The sequence below is a fragment of the Manihot esculenta genome, chromosome 2 (genome assembly GCF_001659605.2).
Source record: "Manihot esculenta cultivar AM560-2 chromosome 2, M.esculenta_v8, whole genome shotgun sequence".
Classification (NCBI taxonomy): Eukaryota; Viridiplantae; Streptophyta; class Magnoliopsida; order Malpighiales; family Euphorbiaceae; genus Manihot; species Manihot esculenta.
Window position 1 is genome coordinate 10,129,482 of NC_035162.2, and position 19,824 is coordinate 10,149,305.

The 19,824-nt window shown below is 31.5% G+C and overlaps 2 protein-coding genes and 1 long non-coding RNA gene across 3 annotated transcripts; all 3 read right to left on the bottom strand.

The window, feature by feature from the left end:
* Window positions 1-232: 232 nt before the first annotated feature.
* Window positions 233-3,916, bottom strand: LOC110608736. Its single transcript, XR_002486936.2, has 2 exons — window positions 1,526-3,916; window positions 233-1,446 (listed from the first exon to the last, which is right to left on the bottom strand). It is a non-coding gene; the product is annotated as an uncharacterized LOC110608736 (long non-coding RNA).
* Window positions 3,917-4,090: 174 nt separating this feature from the next.
* Window positions 4,091-4,925, bottom strand: LOC110606731 (metallothionein-like protein type 2). The gene is made up of 3 exons (XM_021745692.2): window positions 4,766-4,925; window positions 4,594-4,668; window positions 4,091-4,504 (listed from the first exon to the last, which is right to left on the bottom strand). Exons 1-3 carry the CDS (start codon window positions 4,828-4,830, stop codon window positions 4,408-4,410), a joined length of 237 nt encoding a protein of 78 aa, XP_021601384.1. The 5' UTR covers window positions 4,831-4,925; the 3' UTR covers window positions 4,091-4,407.
* A 3,781-nt stretch (window positions 4,926-8,706) lies between these two features.
* LOC110604229 (proteasome subunit alpha type-3) lies at window positions 8,707-14,736 on the bottom strand. Its single transcript, XM_021742377.2, has 10 exons — window positions 14,523-14,736; window positions 14,269-14,308; window positions 14,065-14,148; window positions 12,679-12,752; window positions 12,356-12,442; window positions 12,179-12,263; window positions 11,970-12,016; window positions 11,551-11,616; window positions 9,290-9,380; window positions 8,707-9,027 (listed from the first exon to the last, which is right to left on the bottom strand). The coding sequence occupies exons 1-10, from the start codon at window positions 14,624-14,626 to the stop codon at window positions 8,956-8,958; spliced, it is 750 nt and encodes a 249-aa protein (XP_021598069.1). The 5' UTR covers window positions 14,627-14,736; the 3' UTR covers window positions 8,707-8,955.
* Window positions 14,737-19,824: the final 5,088 nt, after the last annotated feature.

The following is a 19,824-nucleotide window of genomic DNA, read 5'->3' on the forward strand; positions in this document are numbered from 1 at the left end:
TTAGCAAAATCATAGGGAAAGCAATTTAATTTGTTACACCGAGTTAAGCAAGTTGAGGAATTGTTGAGAACATCAATTTGTTAAAAACCTTCTTGGGCATATTAAGTTAAGAAGATTTCACAGGCTCAACAGAAGAAAAGAGCTCTAGCTTTAAAAAAGATATAGGCAGCTCGGCAAGACCACAAAGCAACATAAACAGAGAATAATTTAAGTATAAGAAAGACAACATAAGTATAAGAAAGAAACTATAGTCTTTATTTATTCATTATTAGTTACATCTGGCAAAATGATGCTAAGGGGCTCAACATCAGTAACTACATTATCACCTACACTAAGCACACTGTCACTCCTGAGAAGTCTGTCATCCCCTACAGGCAGCTTGTCATCATCGCTCTCCACTAGAGATCCTTGAGGCCCATCCCCCCCTTCTCGAGATCCAACTGGCAATGAAGAGGTATTCTTAGGCAAGGGATTATCATCCTCCCCATAGCGCATTTCCTCCCCATCGAAATCTACTTTAGGGGCTCGGAGCCGAGCTAATGGGGTGGAGGGGGCATCCCTAGCCTCCTTCAGACCCTAGTTAAACCCGGAGGCAAACATGCGGAAAGCTCTGTGCCAAAGCTCATTTTTCATGGTGTCAGAAGCTTTGAACTCCACAAGCCGTGCCTCACAGGCCTCTTCAATCTTAGCTTTCAGCTCAGGAGAGTCCTTGTAATGTTGGAGATGATCTTCACAGTCTTGCCTGATTTCAGTTTGTAACTCTGAAGAATCCTTATACTCTCGCAGACATCTCTGGCAGGCTTGATCGATCTCGGCTGCTAGTTCAGTAGATCCTTTGTATTCCTGAAGGCGCTCCTCACAGGCCAACTGGACTTTGTCTTCAGTCAGCTTGGCATCCTCGAGCAGGGCAAAACACCTCCCCTCTAAGACCTTAACCTCTTAACAGAGTTGTTGGTTTTGAAGTTTTAATCCCTCTGCAGTCAGAGTCAGGACTTTTAGATCTTCGGTGCGTTTGGTGAGCTCCTGCTCGAGAACAACAACCCGGGCTAGGGCCTCTTCCCTCTAGGATTTTACCGTCTCGAAATGGGCCTGGGCGTTGTCACGATCTGCTCTGACTACCTCGCATTCACGCCAAGCCTCGTTCTTTTAGGCCACGGCTTCATCCCTCTCTAGCCGGGCCTCCTCCGGAGAGGACAGCTAAGCTGAAACTTCATCACAACGGGACTCTGCCACAGCTGCCCTCTCGTCGGCCCTCCTAACAGCATCCCGGGTCCAAACCAACTCATCCTCGAGGTCCTTCAAGCAACCCTGAGTCGCGGCGAGCTAGCCCCGGGCATCACCCGTAGCCATGAGATTTTCCTCGCGACGGGCCTCCTCGACCTGGCGATCCACGGTGCTTTGGAGCGACCAGTCGCGGACGTCGATCTCCATGAAGACACCCGTCACCTGGTGAAAAGAAGAGACAATGACAAAATCAGAAAACAACAAAGGCAAGAAATAAACCAAAAAAGAAAGAATAGCTTACCATTAGAAGCATCTCACTGACTGTATCCCCAAGCTCCTCTCGAGTCCGGAAGCAAAAAGCCACCTGCTCTCGAGTAGAACAGGCTAAGAGGCCGGTAAGGGCAAGCAAGCGTGGGTCTGAAGTCTCAGTGACCCCGCCAAACATCCTCTCCCTTAATAGCTCGACAACACGACTCGCGGGGGGCTGAGGAGTGATCTCATCCGCGTTCAAAACCTCATTGTCCAGGGCAAAAGACAACAGCTCCACAGGTGTTTTTGCCTTCTCGGTGGGAGGGAGAACTGGGGTAGGCCGCTCGGACACGCGAGCCTTCTTTGGGGCTGGAACCTCAGCAGGAACCTCCGAGGAAGAAGCTCAAGCCTCCTTGACCACGACGCCGCTGCTGGCTGAGATCTTCTTCGAGCGGGGAGTAGCTGAGATGGCTTTGGCCTTTGCCTTGACCACAGAGATACCCCCACCGGCTGGTACAACCTCGGCTCCACCCTCAGAAGCACCCCCAACAACCGAGGGAACCTCGTCGCTTTCTCGAGGAGCGCCCCTAGTAGCGGGAAAGACCTCATCCTTTCCCTTCGGGACCTCCTCAGCAGATTCTTCAATGGCAATGAGCTCCTGGGAGGCCGATACTGAGGCTGGCTTTGACTTAGGAGCCGTGGGAGATCGGGAGGAGGAGTGAAACCTCCTACGAGTAGAGGCTCTAGAAACTCCCGAACGAGAACCCTTGGAGCTCGATGCCACAGTACGGGAAGAGGCTGGGGCACGGGAGATGGCTCGACCAGTAGAGTGGGGGAGATAATCTCAGCGACCTCCTTTAGTCGCATCAGCTGAAATTTAATTGATATTAAATCTTTCTTTATAAAATTTGTCAAAACACTATTAGAGTGAATCTAAAAATATATATTCTTTATTTTTAACTAATTACTATTACAATAATACAATAAAATAACTACGATTTATAATACCTTATGTTGTATTGCCTCCAAAACAATGTAGGGTTTTAGTCCACAAGCTAAATTTTCTTTTCTAATATGAAGAGTACCCTAAAAATTATGCAAGATGCAATTTACTTTCTTTTATTTTTTTAATTTGATATGAATAATTTTATAAAAAAATATTTAAATAAATTTTTATAAAATTACACATGATTTTATAATTTTTTTATTTTAAATAAAAATTTTATATGAAAAGAATTTAATTAAATTCTTACAAAAATTTTAATTTTAAAATAAAAGTAAATTTTAATTTATATAACAACATCCTTCAATTCACCTAATATAAATGGGAAAAGGAGATAAAAGATCCAGTACACAAGTTAATTTTCCTTTCTTTTTTTTTTTCAAATATAGGAGTTAATTTTATTGTTTTAATACGAATAGGGCCCTAAAATTCAATGCAATTAACTTCAGTTTTTACTTTTTTTTTTCTTTAACCGAAAAAACATTGAGTACTAGAACGGCCTCCTGTAATTGTCTGGATTAATGCGTAGAGGGGTCATTAACTTAAAATATGAATTAAGAGATTTTTTATATTTTTTAAAAAATAATTTACTTACCCCAATCAAATAAAATCTTGATGTAATATGTAAGATGAACACGATTTATGATTACAGTCTAAGCTTATTTAAAGATATTATATTAATTATAATTTTTAATTAAAATAAATTTTAATTAATATTAAAGTTCTATTCAATAAAACTGATTAAACCACTATTATTTAAATATTGTGAGAGTGAATTAAAATAATAAAAAAAACTTTAACTAATTTTAAAATAAGTATGAAGAGCCTTAAAATTGTGCACAATGCAATTTACTTTGGTTTTCCCGTATAAATCCCGTCACCGTTGAGAAGGCTCAACATTGATTTTATGGTCAATACTTCTTTTATCTTATTGATTTTATGATATTTCACCTTAACAAGAAAAGCAAGATAATATGATTCCTATATTGCTTACCAATATTTTGGCGATTAAAATAAGGAAAAAGAAAAGGAGCTAGTTGATGAAAACTGGACACCAAATTGCCTTAATTTATATCATCTTGACAACGACAAATGAATTAGTGGCACAGTAATCAAAATAGCATTCAAATAGTTTTATCTCGTTTAATTATTTTCATAAAAATATAAATAAAAACACCATATTACCCTTTCATTAAAATTACTATACAAACAACTATCTTTATGCTATTCAAAGGACTATTGATAAATAAAATAAAATAAAATATGGCATTAATTAAACCACTGAGGCTGTAAAGTCTCGAATATGAGTTTTAATTAAAATTAATTGCATAAAATATAATAAAAATTTAGGCTGCAGAGTGCAGACAACAGATAATTAAGAATTAAATTTTCTAACACTGTAATCACAAATTAGTAATTTTTTTCTATATAAATTATTTAAAAAAAGACCTTATATTAAAATATTATGAGTATTACCTAAAATTGCACTAAATAAATAATAATACATATGATATCATATTTTATTATTAATTTTATTATTAAAAAAAAATAAGTCAGCAGATTAAATATTATAAAATAAAAAAATTTTAATAAAATAGAATGAAAATTATAAGATAAGTGAAAGGATATGTATTACCATAATAATTGAAGTCACAAAGTTAAAAAGATCAAACCACCAAAGCAGAGAGGCCACAACACATGAAACAAGCCATGAAACTGAAATCCCAGCGGATTACTTTTCATGGCTGTTTTATTTACAGCAAGCCAAGTATTATAGATATATTATACATATTATTAACCAACTCTCTCTTTTTCTCTTTTCATTTTTTCCCTTTTCATCTTTGTTTTTCTATTTTTTTTAGGGTTTTATTGAACACCAAGATTAAGTACTATTGCTCTGATGGATCCATGTCCATGTTCAGTCTGGTTTCTCACTTGCAGTTACACGGATCACAGTTGCAGTTTGATCCACACTTGCAGCCATGTCCACTCTCAGCACCCAAATTCATCTCAGATCCCTCGTTGAACCTGCAAAAACATAGCAATACTCGATTAATTTCATCCTCTATACAGAATTAATAACTTTGATTTATATTTTTTGAATCTGTGATGCTTACTTCTTGGCTGGTGCAACTCCTGCAATGAGGGTTTCAGTTCTGGTGGTCTCCGAGATGTCAGGGTACATACCGCATCTGAAAGAATTCAAGAAAATGATAGAGAAAAAATTAGTTAGATGCACTAAAAAGATGTTCGGTAAGGAAGAAAATACTTTCCGAGAAAACGAATTACCCGTTGCAGCCGCTGCCGCACTTGCAGCCAGAGCCACAGCCACAGTTTCCTCCGCAGCAAGACATTTTCTTCAGGATTTAGAGGAGATTTTACAAAGGAAATAAAATTTTAAGCGCCTAGATGGTGGATAAGCGACTGACCAAAACCCCTATTTATAATGTAGTTGAAACAAAAAATCTTTCTTATCCACCCTACACGTGGATGAATCTTGAGGGCAGTGGTGTTTGTGGTAGGTTTTATCTCCTCTATGTAGATAATGACAAATAATATTTTTTTATTGAAAATTAACAAAATAATGATTCATAATTAATAATTTATATAAAAAAATATAATAAAGATACTAAAAATATCTAAATCTAAATACCTCCCAACTCATAATAATTATAGGGTAATTTATTAATTTTTGAAATATATATGATGAAAGATAAGACAATAATTGTGTAACATTCATAACTGCCCTCAATCATAGTGAAAGACTTTTCAATTTTTTGCTGGTAGTTTCTTTTCCTTGATGTTCGAGTTTATTTGTTATATGTTGGATTAATTATTTAATCGAATCAATTTAAAATTAAATTAAATTAAATTAATTAAAATTTAAAATTTTAATATTTATAAAAATTAAATTAAATTAATTTTAATTAAAAATTAAATTAAATTAATCGGATTCGATTTAATTTAATCAATTTAAATTTTTAATATTTTTTTTAATTTTTATATTTTATTTTTCATATTTTAAAATTTAATTAAAATATTTTAACTTTAATATCATTTAATTTCTTTATATTATTAAAAATAATATATTATCATCACTAATCGGTTCGATTCGATTTTTTTTATTTTTTCTCATTAAAATCGAATCAAAATAATAAAAAATTTTAAAATTAAAAATTAAATCGAAATAAATAAAAAATCAAATCAAAATTTGATATTTATTAAATTCAATTGATTTTTTTTATTTGAACCGAATACTGCTTATCGTTAGTCGTATGCAACTATGAAATCTAAAATTACAAATATAATAAAATAAAAGTATAAAGTTTACATCCGCATATTTGATAGTAAATACGTACGAGTGAAGTTGAAGAGTTCAAATTTAATTGTTTATCTTTTGAAAAATAAAAATACAACTATTATATTAAAAAAAGAAAGAAAAGAAAAGTAGAAGCATTCACTGGGAAAGGAAAACTAAATGGTAGGGGCAGGCTTGACAATAGGGGTAAAGGGCAGAACCCACTTGCAAATATGAGGAGAACTGATAAGAGGCTTTTGGTTTTGGAATCCCACTGATTCCTTCACTTTAATTGTGAAAAGAACGGTGCATGTGATCTTCTCCATTTTCTTCAATCACATACCTGTCTTTATCCTAATTTTCTTTTTCATTTACCTGATTAGCTTTATCAATTTTATTATTATTCTTTACAATTTGTTTGTTGACTTGTGAATGCTATGGGTCCTAATGTCTAAGCAACATGCTTAAAGTTATAACTAAATTAGTAGAGCCAAATATCACTCAATTGACAAATCATGTTTGAAAATTTTTTGGTGATTAAAGTTCGATTTTCTTTTTTTTTTTTTCTCAAAATATCTATAAGTTAAAGAAAAAAATCAATAGAGCTTATAACCTAATAGTTAAAAATATATCACTTGATAAATTTTGATATGAATCTCACATTTTAATTTCCTATTTTTATTTTTTCTTGTTTTTTTTTAAAAAAAGAAAACAAACAAAAAATGAGAGAGAGAGTAGGGTCTAAACTTTTTATGGACAGAGAGTACATAAGTCCACTTAGGTGGGCCTTGAACATCTTGTGTCCTCTGATTGCGGCGTTCCCTTTTGTTATGAATTATTCTCTTGAAACTTCGACATTTTGCCCACTCTTCTTTTCTTCATTATCAGAAGATTTTTTTTTTTTTTTTTAATTGCAGATTTGCATTACAAAGCTCACCAGGGATTATCACAAAAGGGGTTCTATGTTTTCGCCTTGATAATATTTATAAGCTAGCATTTGCTTCTTCCCACTCATCTTTACATATATGAGTTGAAATTCTTCATTATTTTAAGATAGAATACATAATTTACAACTTACTTTTTACAAAAATAATTATTTTGCTCATTTAATTTTATAACAAATTCTAAATAATTTAATTTATAAAATAAAACAACAGACTCTTAATTATAAAATAATTTATTGCTATAACATGATACCATATAAACATCACGCTTGTAGATAAATCAATTATGAAAATTAAATTATTTTACAGTATAAAAATTAAATAAATTAATAAAATATAATAAAAATTAACAGAATAAAGGAGTAAATTATGTATTCTACATATATAAAGTTCAAGAAATTGAGGTATTGAAGTCTGAAGGTAGAAGATATGATACTTCATATCTTGGTAAAAGCTCCGTTTAGATAAAGCACTAATTATCAAACCCACTATTGATGATTCCATTGCATTTGTTGCATGCAATTCACTTGGGATGCCCATCCCACTATGGACCACATACCGCACAAAAAGTGCATGATAGGTCAAGAAAGCTGCCACAATAGAGTTAGGTCTTTCATCTTTACTTCCAGCCATATGAATATCTATGAAGTCCTTTAAGTGAATCCACAATAATTTTCTTTTCAAGAAATTAATCCTCTTTCCTATTCGATAGAGCTTTTTCTGCACCTCTCAAAAAGGAACTCTTCTCGTTATATATAAGACTTGCATATAATCCACAATGATTAATAACTATAATATAATTGTAATTTATTATATTCATACTCTCTCTCTAATTATATCTAGAGAGAGAATTTTCTTTCCAAAAACTCCTATTTACTGAGAGATCATCTCTTTACCTGCCATCAATTGATTTTCCCTTGTCCCATCCGGGCAAGGGAAATGTTGTTTCCATTCAATCCAAAGAGTGAGTTTTTCTCCACCTCCAAATAGTATTTTTGAGATTTTTTTTGTTTTGATTTTTGTTTGTTTTGGTTTTTGTTGTTATTGTGTTCTTTTTCTTTTTCTTTCCTTATTATGAATGTTGTATGTAGGTTAGTGGTTGTCAGATCTTATTCTTCATTTTGCTTTTTAAGTCTGAGGAATCTTATTCTTCATCTTGCTTTTAAGTCTGATGAAGAATGGCGCACCGGTCGGTCGTAGAGCATAACTCGAAACACGTAATTGAAATGCTAAAAAACGTACCCTTCACCTTAGTTGGCAATGTTCAGTGTTGGTTGGACCCTTGACCTTGATGATGGTACTCTGTAAATCTTGTATGGGATGATTCATCAGCATCATCTATTTATCTTTACGTTGATATTAGTGGCTTTATTTTTACGCTTTGGTCTAAATCTTCGGATTGCTTATTGTTGGCAGTGTTTTTTTTTTTTCCATATTCTTGGAGCTTTATAATGTCAACTAAGACAAAAAATGGCTACTGATACAGAAGATTGTTGGCCTTTACCGGTGGATGCTGGTGGCCGGAGCAGTTCAGAGGAAGAGTGGCACTGCAAGGTTTCTTTCATCGGATCTTTCTCCTTCAGGTTGCGCCTCTTGGTTCTAAGGCTTTATATTGTATTTCTTCTTTTAAACTTAAAGGCCCTTTCTGCCATGGGCCATATACTTTTTATTGATCAATATATACATACCTTCCGATTAAAAACAAAAAATACAACCCACAACAACCCTTAACGATTGTATTATAAAATTTCTCATTTGAAATATTTTTAAAGGACTTTAAAGGATTAGCTTGCAACGCATTTCGATTTCATGATAATGATAGATTCAGAAGTTTATCCCTCCTTCTGAAGCCTGAAATCAATTGTTAACGCTTTATCATGATTTACTCGGTATTTTTTGTAATGAAACAAAGATAAAAAGGGTGTACATGTCTAGTTTTAATTTAAGATGGACGAAATTTGGTATACTGTAATATAAAAGGGAAGAGATGATAATAAAGGGGTAATAAATATGTTCCCTGAATTTATAAAGCAAAAATATTAGTATCAAAAATAATTTCATTGATTTTGCCTAGAGATATTAAAATAGTCCTGCTCCAATTAAGCACATGTTAACCATACAAGAACAAGGGGAAAAAAGGATTGCAGACATTACTTGTACATGGAGTTCTCCAAATACGAACCCAACGGACTCGGATAATGACAAGGGAAATCCAGGGAAACAGGTTACTTTTAACTTTAATCAGCATCCATTTCTTCAAGAGCAGTCCTAGCAGCAGACTTGGCTTCCTCTAAGAGTTCATCGGGAACCTGAAAGTCCCACAGTAATGATAAGAATTGCATGACAAATACATAATTACTGTAAAATGTAAATCATTCTGCAAATTCCATTGCTCGCCAGAAATTGCTTTCAACTGCCCAAGCAACTGCACCGTTTCTTTATTTTGGAGAATTGGGGAGCGGGGGGTTGTTCTTATTACTGAAAATTTTACTCAAATAAAGAATTCTCCATTTTAATGCTTCTACTCTACCACAGACACGAACACCAATTTAGAATAGGACTAGAAATTACCTTCTGATGCTGTCTATTTGATTCATCACAAACCCAACTCATTTCCAATTCAAAGGCCTTGTCCTTTGCTTCATCATGCACCTTGTAAATGCTGCTCAAAGGAGAAGGGAAAAACATCACATGAGCACTAGCTATGAAGTGCACATGCAAAAGCATGTATAAAGACTTCTCCCCTCTTAAAGTTCATTCCTCTTTCTTTCTATTTATATAACTATTCGGATTCTTACTCTTATCTAATGCAAATATTTCAGTGATAAATATTTTGAGCTTGCAATCATAAGGCAGGAGGTCCATTTGAAATATAAAGTTAACCATTTTAAACAGAACTTTCAAAATAGTCTGTTTATAGAATGGATCCTCCTCTGATGACATCACTAACTAACATACCAACTTAAGGAGAGGTAAAAGGATTAGAAATAGAGAAGCCTAAGGTCTTCAGCTTGGGCCAAGCCTTCTTTTTTTTGCTTGTTTTACAAGATCGTAACTTCTATTTTTATTCCTCCTCAATTTAAACAAGGCACAAGCATTTGTAATTTTGTGTACCATCAAAAATAGATTTTTTAAACAAAAAAAAAAAAAAAAAAAAAAACAAAAGAATATTCTCAACTTGAAAACAGTAGTAGGACCATACAATGCCTCCAAAGGGTTAGCAAATAAACAAGGATCAAAAGGCTTCAAGTAAAGCTGTCCTCTCAATATCTTTCAACGATTCTTTTAAATGATTTAGCATTTAAAATTACATTCAGATCACTTTTTTTGGCATTTCCTTTATATACCAGACTGATTTATTTTATTAGAAAGTTACCCTAGGCAGGGGTGAGCACTGTTCGGTTTGAACCGAAATAACCGACCGAACCGATTTAATTTAATAGTTTGGTTCGGTTTTAAAATAAAATCGGTTCGGTTCGGTTTTAATTTTTAAAAATTTCGGGTTGGTCGGTTCGGTTCGGTTTTGGAGACAAAATAGTTCGGTCGAACCGAACCGACCGAATTTAACGTTAAACGCTCCGTTTTATTATAGGGCTATATCACTTCGGCACACTTCCCAGTTTCCATCCCGTATACAGCCACCGACCTTCATCTCTTTCACAGACCAAATCTCTTCTCTCCATCCTTCGCGTCTCCCGCAGCCAGGGCCACCCACCCCAGTCGCCAGTCCCACAGCCACCCACCAGCTACCGGCCGCGGCCACCCACCCACTCGCCAAAGCCAGAGTCTCTTCTCTCCATCCTTCGCCGCTTCAGTCCCGCAGCCACGGCCACCCACCCACCCGATCGTCAGTCCCACAGCACCCACTCACCGGCCACCCACCCTGCCACCCACTCGCCAAAGCCAGAGTCTCTTCTCTCCATCCTTCGCATCTCTCTCTCACGGCCATCGCTCGCGTCTCTCTCGTGAGGGGCTCCTTCCTTACAAATCCGATGTCGCAGATCGTGTTGTCTCCGTCGTCAAGAATTTTCAGAAGGTAGATCCTTCCAAGGTAATTCCTTTCTATTTTCAAAACTACTCCTTATGCTTTCACTATAAATACCCGTTTTTGGATTGTGCTTTGTTTAGTAATCGAAAACAATGGATTAGAAGTTCCCATAAAAAATTTTAAAATTGAGTTTCTTTAGTGATATGGCTGTTAAACCCACATATTCAAAGCTGTGTATTTTTCTAGGTGAATTTGTTACCCAGAAGTTTTTTTTTCAATTATGATTTATTTTTCTAGAATTATTTTGTAAGTTCCTTTTGGTTATATATCAAAACTGTTAAACCCACATATTCAAAGCTGTTGTTGTTTTCTTATTACTATATTTCTGAATGTGGGAGCTCCTTTATTATAAGAAATTTATGGGTCGTTGCAAGATTGTGGTGAGCAAAACGGTAATGTGCAATAGAACTGTAATTTAGTGCAAAACCTGAATCGTCATCTGTTGGACAGTGTAAGGAGATACAGACAAAAATCGATTTCGAACCGAACCGAACCGAACTAGTTCGGTTCGGTTCGATTCGGTTTTCTATTTTATTTGGTTCGGTTCGGTTTTCAATTTGAAATAATTCGGTTAAATCGGTTTTGGCCGATTCGATTCGGTACCGAACCGAACCGACCGATGCACACCCCTAACCCTAGGCATCAAAAGGAATTAGATGGAGATAGAAGGGAAGGGGAAGAAAGAATAGAATACAATTAACAAATGAACAAAGAAACGTTCACTGAATGCAATATAATTCAAAAAGCGAGAACTTCTATTCAGGGTGGAGGAGGCAACACTTACATTTTAGCTACTTCAATAACACCTTCTCGGCAAGTCATTTCAGAAAGCTTCAACTTTTCAATTTCTCTGTCCATGCAATTCATAAACTCATTAAAAATGAAAAGGAAACATATGCAAAATGCTAGCAAGAGAATATGTAATGTTAATATAATGACTGAACAAACAGGTTGCTTGCTACACTAAACTCCAAAATGAAAACAGGTGGCCAAGTACTGAACTAAAAAGTTGGAGGAGATATTTCATCCAAATATATTTGCTTTGATAACCATAGTCACACCACTATCTCATGAAATTTGATGGAAAAAAAATTAGAGGAAAAGATGTCTGAAGGCTATAAGCACAAATAATTGTTTTCACATAATGAAAGTCATGATTATATGCTAATTAATTCATCATTATGTGAAAAATTGATAACTTACGTTTTAGCTGCTTGTTTTCCCTTCCCAATAGCAGCACCAAAATATTTCTGTATCATTTTTTAAAGAAGCACAAGGATACATTGTAAGCAACTCCAAACAATACAACCGTCAAATAGTTACCAATTCAAGGCAATTATCAACAAACCAATAGAAAATGGTATGGGAAAAAGCAAGTGAGATATAGCTATAATAAAGGCAATTCAACTCACATATGATATGCCAGATGGCTCAATCATGTACAATTGGGGTCCATCTCTGTCATAACCACCAAGAATTACTCCACAACCAAATGGCCTGTATCATTAACAACATTTATGTAACTTTTACTAAAAGGGCCACAGCTGTGTGCCAGAAATGCAAAAAACATGGATCACTGCTTCCCTTACCTAAGCCACCAGTAGAGAGTGCACAAATGCACATAACTAGCAACGCGTTCAGCAAGTTCCTTCACAGGAATAGGTTCACCATAAACACTAACAATAAAAAAAATTTTTAAAAAAACCAATGTTAGCAACCCTTTGAGGCACAAGGAAAAACTGAAAATGAAAATATAGTCAAGCTCAGATAACCATCAAACTGAACAGAGAAGTTAGGGTTTCAGCCTCCCATAACCATGTAAATTGCTAGAAGAGTAACCAGAACAAAGTTTTCCATATTCAAGTATGCTTTAGCATGAGAAACAAGGCATGGTTTAAAGTAAACAGCAAACCTTTCATAATTGGTTGCCTCAGACTTTGCTCGTGCAACAATTTGTCTCCCATCAGCTGCTAAACCAGCAACAGCCTGATATTTGAATATAGAGAATATAGATAGATAGACACAAAGAGTGTTAGAAGTTTAAACATGCACCAGCAGTAGTACTACAACAGAACAGCTCCAATCATTGGACTTTAAGACCAAACCCTGTGGGAAAATATAAATACAGATCAACTAACCAGCAGGCCGACAAAAAGAAAAACATAAGAAAACTCAAACACCTCGACAAAAGGATAATTTCCAAATTCCATCAATTGAAAAGGAAAAAACGACACCATATATGCATGTAGAAGTTCAAGAATAGATATCCCATAGAGCATGGGAAAAACTTGTGTTCCAGTATTCTACACTCATGTAAGAAATTAATTAACTACAAGAGAATGAGGTAAGCTCTTCTTGTATACTACGTACAGCACCTTAGCTCTTCCTGAAACATAACTTCCCAGTTAAGCTTAGAAGTTAATAAAATGCAGTTACTTCCACCCTTTTATCCTTATGCTGAATTGGATGGGAGAACACAAGTTGTGTGGTTTACACATTTTGAGAGAAAACTATTAAAAATACATACATATGTCATTTATACTTGCATGTGTAAGCCAGAGAAAATATTCTTGTGAGATCATTAAAAGAAGAGATGATTTTCTATTATTCCTACAACTGAATAAGCATTGCTGAAAAGTTACTATTTTGTTAGTGCATAATTGTTTTATGAACATTGAGAACAGTATTCAACTTTCAAAGCAAGTAATGCAAATGGTCAGAGATCGAAATGAGTACAGAGTAAACCATCAAGTAGTATTTACACAACAATCATCACTGAAGAGCTAGCACTGAAGCAATTATTACATTCTTCAATAAATTTGACTTGCAAAGGCATATAAATAAACAAAATCAAAAGATGATGCAAGATATCCATTAATTATATAAAAATATTTGCTAGGTTAGAAAGCTAACATGGAATTTTTGCTTCCAAATCCCAAGCCAACTGACAACTTAACACATATACCAAGTTTAAGTTTACCATGTAGTTTTAAAAGAAACAGAATGTCTTTCAGTCCATGATCAGCATTTCAATCCATCGTTATCCCACAATTCCTATCAGCATTAGCCACAACTACACAGGTGATGACCCATTCCACACAAATTCATCAAATCATCAGGTGTGCACAAAACAAGGCAAGATGTACATTGAAATCATGTCTCTATATGTTGGAGGATTAAATGAGGGCCAAATCACATATGATACATCGTGAAAGAGTAAACACGCCAAAGTATCGACCTATACTGCCAAAGATAATCAAAAGTATCTACCAACAGCATAGATACAGTTAGTAAGTACCATGCCAGAATGACGATGAACAGAGTGAATTCTCCTATTGGAACCCGGCAACATCATCTTAGATGCAATGAGCTTCTCTACAGCCTAAATTCCAAAAGAAGAAATACAAATACAAATTTAAAAATCCATGCAAATGTTCCAAAAGAACACTAAACTGTGAACTGAAGGAAAAAGAGGGAAATCAAAGAAAGAAAGGTAATTCACCATAACAACTCCGTCCTTGCACTTGATTCCAATAACAGTACTGCAATAGCAAAAGCAAAAGCAATTCAAAACATCAAAAATCACAAAAAAAAAAAACTAAAAACCCTAATGCTGCTCATCATTTGCCACGGATCACATAAGAGTCCACTTCAAAACTAACCACAACAGTTAAAACAGGAGAGACATTAATGATAAGTACACAATTTCTCAGGAAACAACCATAAAGAAAACATCAAAGAGAGTAAAAGAAGGACCCGCTGTTATCGACGGCTTTGGCAGCGTATTCGATCTGGAAAACGCGGCCATCGGGAGAGAAAGTGGTGACTGAGAGATCGTAACCTGTTCCAATGCTGCTCATCTTCTAGCCTTCGCTTTGCCTCTGTGTGATTTTTGTTAGGTTCTTTAGCTTCCTAATAACAGTAGTAGAAATAGAGCTCGGCGAGTTTTCTTCGATCTCAAGACAGACAAGAAGGAAGACGGAGGCGTAAAGCCAATGTGGATTATGAGCTGGGCTTAAACCATGGGCCATGGCCCATATGATGAGAAGTCCGTCTTCCTTTCCTTCTTCTCTTTTTAATTTATTATGTTAATTGCATTAGAAAAAATAATTTGTTAGTATTTTTTACGATGAAAATTAAATGTAAAACGTTACAATTTTGGATTAAATTAAAAGAGATTTATATTTCATTTCAACTCGAGTATTTTATTGGACCAAGCTTCATTTGTTGTATATCTACATATATTATGGAGCTTTGGGTCTGGAAAAATAAATTTTCACATTTTAAAAATATAGATTATTTTAAATTATAATTAAAAATAAAATTATATATTTCAAAAGATATTTTTTAAATATAAAATTTTTTCCAAAGCAGTATTTTTTTTTGTGGTTGGTCCATTTAACATATTTAAAGATTTATTCAGATATATTTATTATCAAATTAAATTTATGAGCGTTAATAAATACATATTTTAATCGTAATTAAAATTTATTTTTTTCAGTATCAATATTTATTTTTTATTCAAAAACTATAATTAAAAAACTTATAAAGAAGATCAAGCTCATAATCACGTTAACAAAATTTATTTTATATTATTTGGTTATAATTTAAAAAATAAATGAAATAAATTTATATGTAACAAGGTTATTAAGATATTCAAAGTGCAAGAAAAAATTTTTACTTTTGAAAAAAAAAATTATTTTTCTAAAAATTTATTTATGGTGAAAATATTTTTTATTAATCAATCTTTTATATAAATAAAAATACAGTATTGAGTCCATCTAGAAATGTTTAATTTTCAACCATAAAACCTAATTATCAACGCTGTTACTCATTTCAAAAGGGACTTAAGATTGCAAAGTCAACAATGACGAAAATATACAACATGAATAATTATTAAAATATAATAATTTAATTGAAATCCAAACGCTAAATTTTAAAATGTTAGATGAATTAAGCTAATCGATATTCAATATTATATTTGATGCAGTCAAGATAGACTACCTTCATTGACAATAAGGAATTCACAAGAAAACAAAGCAGATCTGCGGGTCAAATTTGAAAGGCTATTTGCTGAGGAACGTTAGTTTAGATATATTTATTTTTCAAACGAACAAAAATTTCACAGTTTCATTTTTAGTTAAGCTGAATCCGATTTCAGATGTCAAGCTTAGTTCAGGAATTATACTTTATTTAATTTTTTTTATTTTAATAAAACGTAAACTTCATTCAGTTTTAAGAATGATAAACAAAAAATACCTCAATCAGTTTTGAAATACAGTAACAAATTGATTTTTGTTTTTAATTTTTTTACTAATTGTAATTAGTAACAGATTTAGAAATTTAATATTTTAATTTAAATTAATGATAAAAGAAAGTAAACATATGTAAAATAAATACATTGAGAAGATAATGTTTTCCGAAAAAGTTAATAAATTATTACATTAAGTTACAATTCTTTTCATCTATTTTTATTAATTTAAATATATTTATAATAACTTAATTGTCAATATTATAAATATATTTTTTAATATAAGTAATCAATCATTGGATGGTTCATTTTCAATGATATCATAGAGTAAACTTTTGACTTTTTGTCTGAAATTAAATATTTTATAATAATTTAATTAATTTTTTTTTCTATAATTTTTTTAAATAGAATAATTCATTTTATTCTTTTAACTTATAAAATTTTTATTTTAAAATAAAATAATATTATATATAGTTTTATAATAATTTATTTAAATTATTTTTCACTAACTAAAAGGTTAGTAATATTTGTTTTAAAAAAAAGATAATACCACTGTGATTATAGCATACAACAACATAAATATATTATTAAAATAATATAATAATTTAATACACTATTTGCTATTTATTGTTTTTTAAATTTAAATTACCTAATCTATTACCTATTACAACTTACATTTTCTAGATTTTTTTTTAAATTTAAATAGTTCATAAAATTCATTAAATAATTCAACATAGTTCATAAAATATTTTGTTTTACAAATTTAAAATTTATTTTCTCCAATTTTGAATAATTTAACAAATAACTTTGATCACATAAAAAATAGAATTACATAATAATAAAAATAATGTATTAAATTAAATTAAATAATGAGTAAATAATTTAAAAATATATAAATACTAAAAAGAGAAGGAATTAATAGTATTATATATATGTAACTAAAATTATATGAATTAAATAGTATAAATAGTAAAGATAATCAAATAAAATAATTAAAAATTTTGATTTTATTAATTAGAAAAATATTTTAATTTAATAATTTAAAATATAAACTATTAATTTTTTAAATATAAAGGTGGTATTTTTTCTTTCTAAAAACATTAATTTAATTATCCACAAATAATTTGAAAATTTTCAACCACCATGCCCTTGCACATAGTTGACTTTGCCTCTATCGTAATCACAGTTATTAACGACAAAGAGTGGATGGAATCTTATTATTTAGAGCTCCATGATTTATTGAAATTAATTAATTAATACATTTAATTTCAATAATACATTTCTGAGAATTTTTTAAGCCGTTAAATATTTAGTCGCCCCCATAGTTGCAAATTTTATTAACAAGTTAATATATTTTCATACCATTAAATATTTAGTCTCTTCCAATTAAAGTTGTGAAAACTAAATAGTTGTTTTTTAATTTTACAAAATAATTTTAATTTTAAAATAATAAAAATCTATTTTTTTAATCAATTATATAATTAATTAAAAATGAAAAATACTTAAATTATTTCGTACACTAAATTTTATTAATGTGTCTTGCATATTTTATATGCATGTTATATTTACTCGTATTATAATAATATATATATATATTTTATTTTTTTTAAGATCTGATATTAAAATTTGAAATTTTTCAAATTTATTCAAATAAATTTACCATTAAATTAAATTTATGAGTATTATATTATATATTTTATTATAAATTTTATTTATATCAATATTTTATATAATCTTTATTTTTATAATATAAATTTTATTTCATATCATATATTTTATATAATCTTCATGTTTTTAATTGACTATATCCAATTTTAAAATATAAGCTGAATAAACAATTAGAATGATACTTCATTCCTTTTTCTCAAAGTTACAAATTATTTGCAAGTGAAACATTCGTTGTTGTTTTTACTATACTAGTTTATGTGACGTGTGTTAATACGTTTTTATATTATTTACATTACTTTTTAAATATAATATAATATAAAATTATATTATAAAAGATATTTTTTTCTTTTTTAAAATGAAAATCGAAAATTAAGAATTGAACAAGTATAATATAAAAATATATTTATTGTCAAATTAAATCTAAGTGTATTATAAAAAAAATATTTAAATATTTATATTTTATTGTAAAAATTAGAATATATATTTTATAATTAATTATATAGTAAAATATTAAAATTATAATACTATATATAAAAGTTTTAAATGTATAATTAACTCAATTAATTTTTTTAATATAATATAATAATGTATTATAATTACTAATTAAATTTTATTTCGTGAATTAATATTTAATAATATCAATTCAATTATCAAATTTCACCATTAATAGTAATATTCATTTTCGAATCATTTGTAAATAAATATAACAATAATCCGGTCAAAAAAATATAATAATAAAAATGTGGAATTTTTTTAAACATAAATTTTCTGGTATAATTTGAACGTCATGCACATTAAATTACCAACAAAAACATGGCTATTATATTTCAAGCTGAGCTGCAGCCATGACCGTATACTTTTCTTAGCTTTGAACTTTCAACGGCTGCTGACGAAGCACTCTCGCTATCTATGTCCACGTACAGACTGATTGCCAATTATAATTTTTTTTAATTGATTAAGTTTATAAAATAAGTTACACTTCTTTAAAAAAAAAAAACAATAAAACAACTTACACCTTGATATATTAAAAAATGGTGTTTTATTATATGAAAATAGATTTATTAATTGTTAAATTACAAATTTAATTTTATATAAAATTAAACATCACTATTTAATATAATCTTCTTGGTATAAATATAATATTCTGAAATTTAAAAAATAGAGTTTAGAATGAATTTAGTTGAGAGCACACGTCTTTTCCCTGTATTTAATTTTATTTTATTTTATAGTTACGCATAATCACTATTCTTCTTATCTATTTATATTATTCAGCTCCGTACGTATGTCTATTAAACAGTTATTTAATTCTATTAGCGCGCATGCTGATAAGTCTACAAGATGATTAAATTATCATCACATTATCAAGTTAGGCTATCATCTAGTGAACCCGCGCGTGGGTCAGTTCAGCCTACCTTAATCACGGATTGAAATTCATAAACTGAATTGGTCTGCTCTAATGGGTTTCGATAGATTTTGAGGTTTTATTTTTTTAATGAGTCCAGTATTATCTAAGAGCGTAAAAAGTCTGATAATCATCAAAATATATAAAATAAAAAAGAAATATCAAATAAGTTAATTTAATAATCTCTTTCACTAATTAAGTAAATGATATTTTCAACTTAGAATATTAAATTGGTTGAGGAGATTAATGTACAGAATTAATTATAAACAAAGATATATTTTGCCATGATATGATTACTAAAAAATTATAAATTATTATGTATTTTTTCGTTTTACCGGATAAATCTCACATTTACTGTAATACCCGGCTAAATCCGGCATCGGAATTTCTACCATCCGGTGAAATTCAGGGATGTCAGAGAGTTCTCGACGGGTAGAGTGAAGGTTTTCTAAAATATTTTCAAGTAGTTTAAAGGTTTAGGGTAGAAAACGAGTTGAGTTTTGTGGAGAATTGGCCAAAGGAGTTTCTGTCATGTTCGGCCCCCGAAGGTTAAGTTCGGCCGCCGAAAGTGCCCAATGTTCGGCCCCCGAAGGTTATGTTCGGCCCCCGAACGTTGCATGGTTTTGCATGCAGTTTCGGCAGCCGAAGCTGAGTTGGCCAGCCAATGTGTGGGCACTCCTTAGTCATTGATTTGGGACAGATGTTACCTCCAAATCTTCCCAGAGGTTATGCCACGT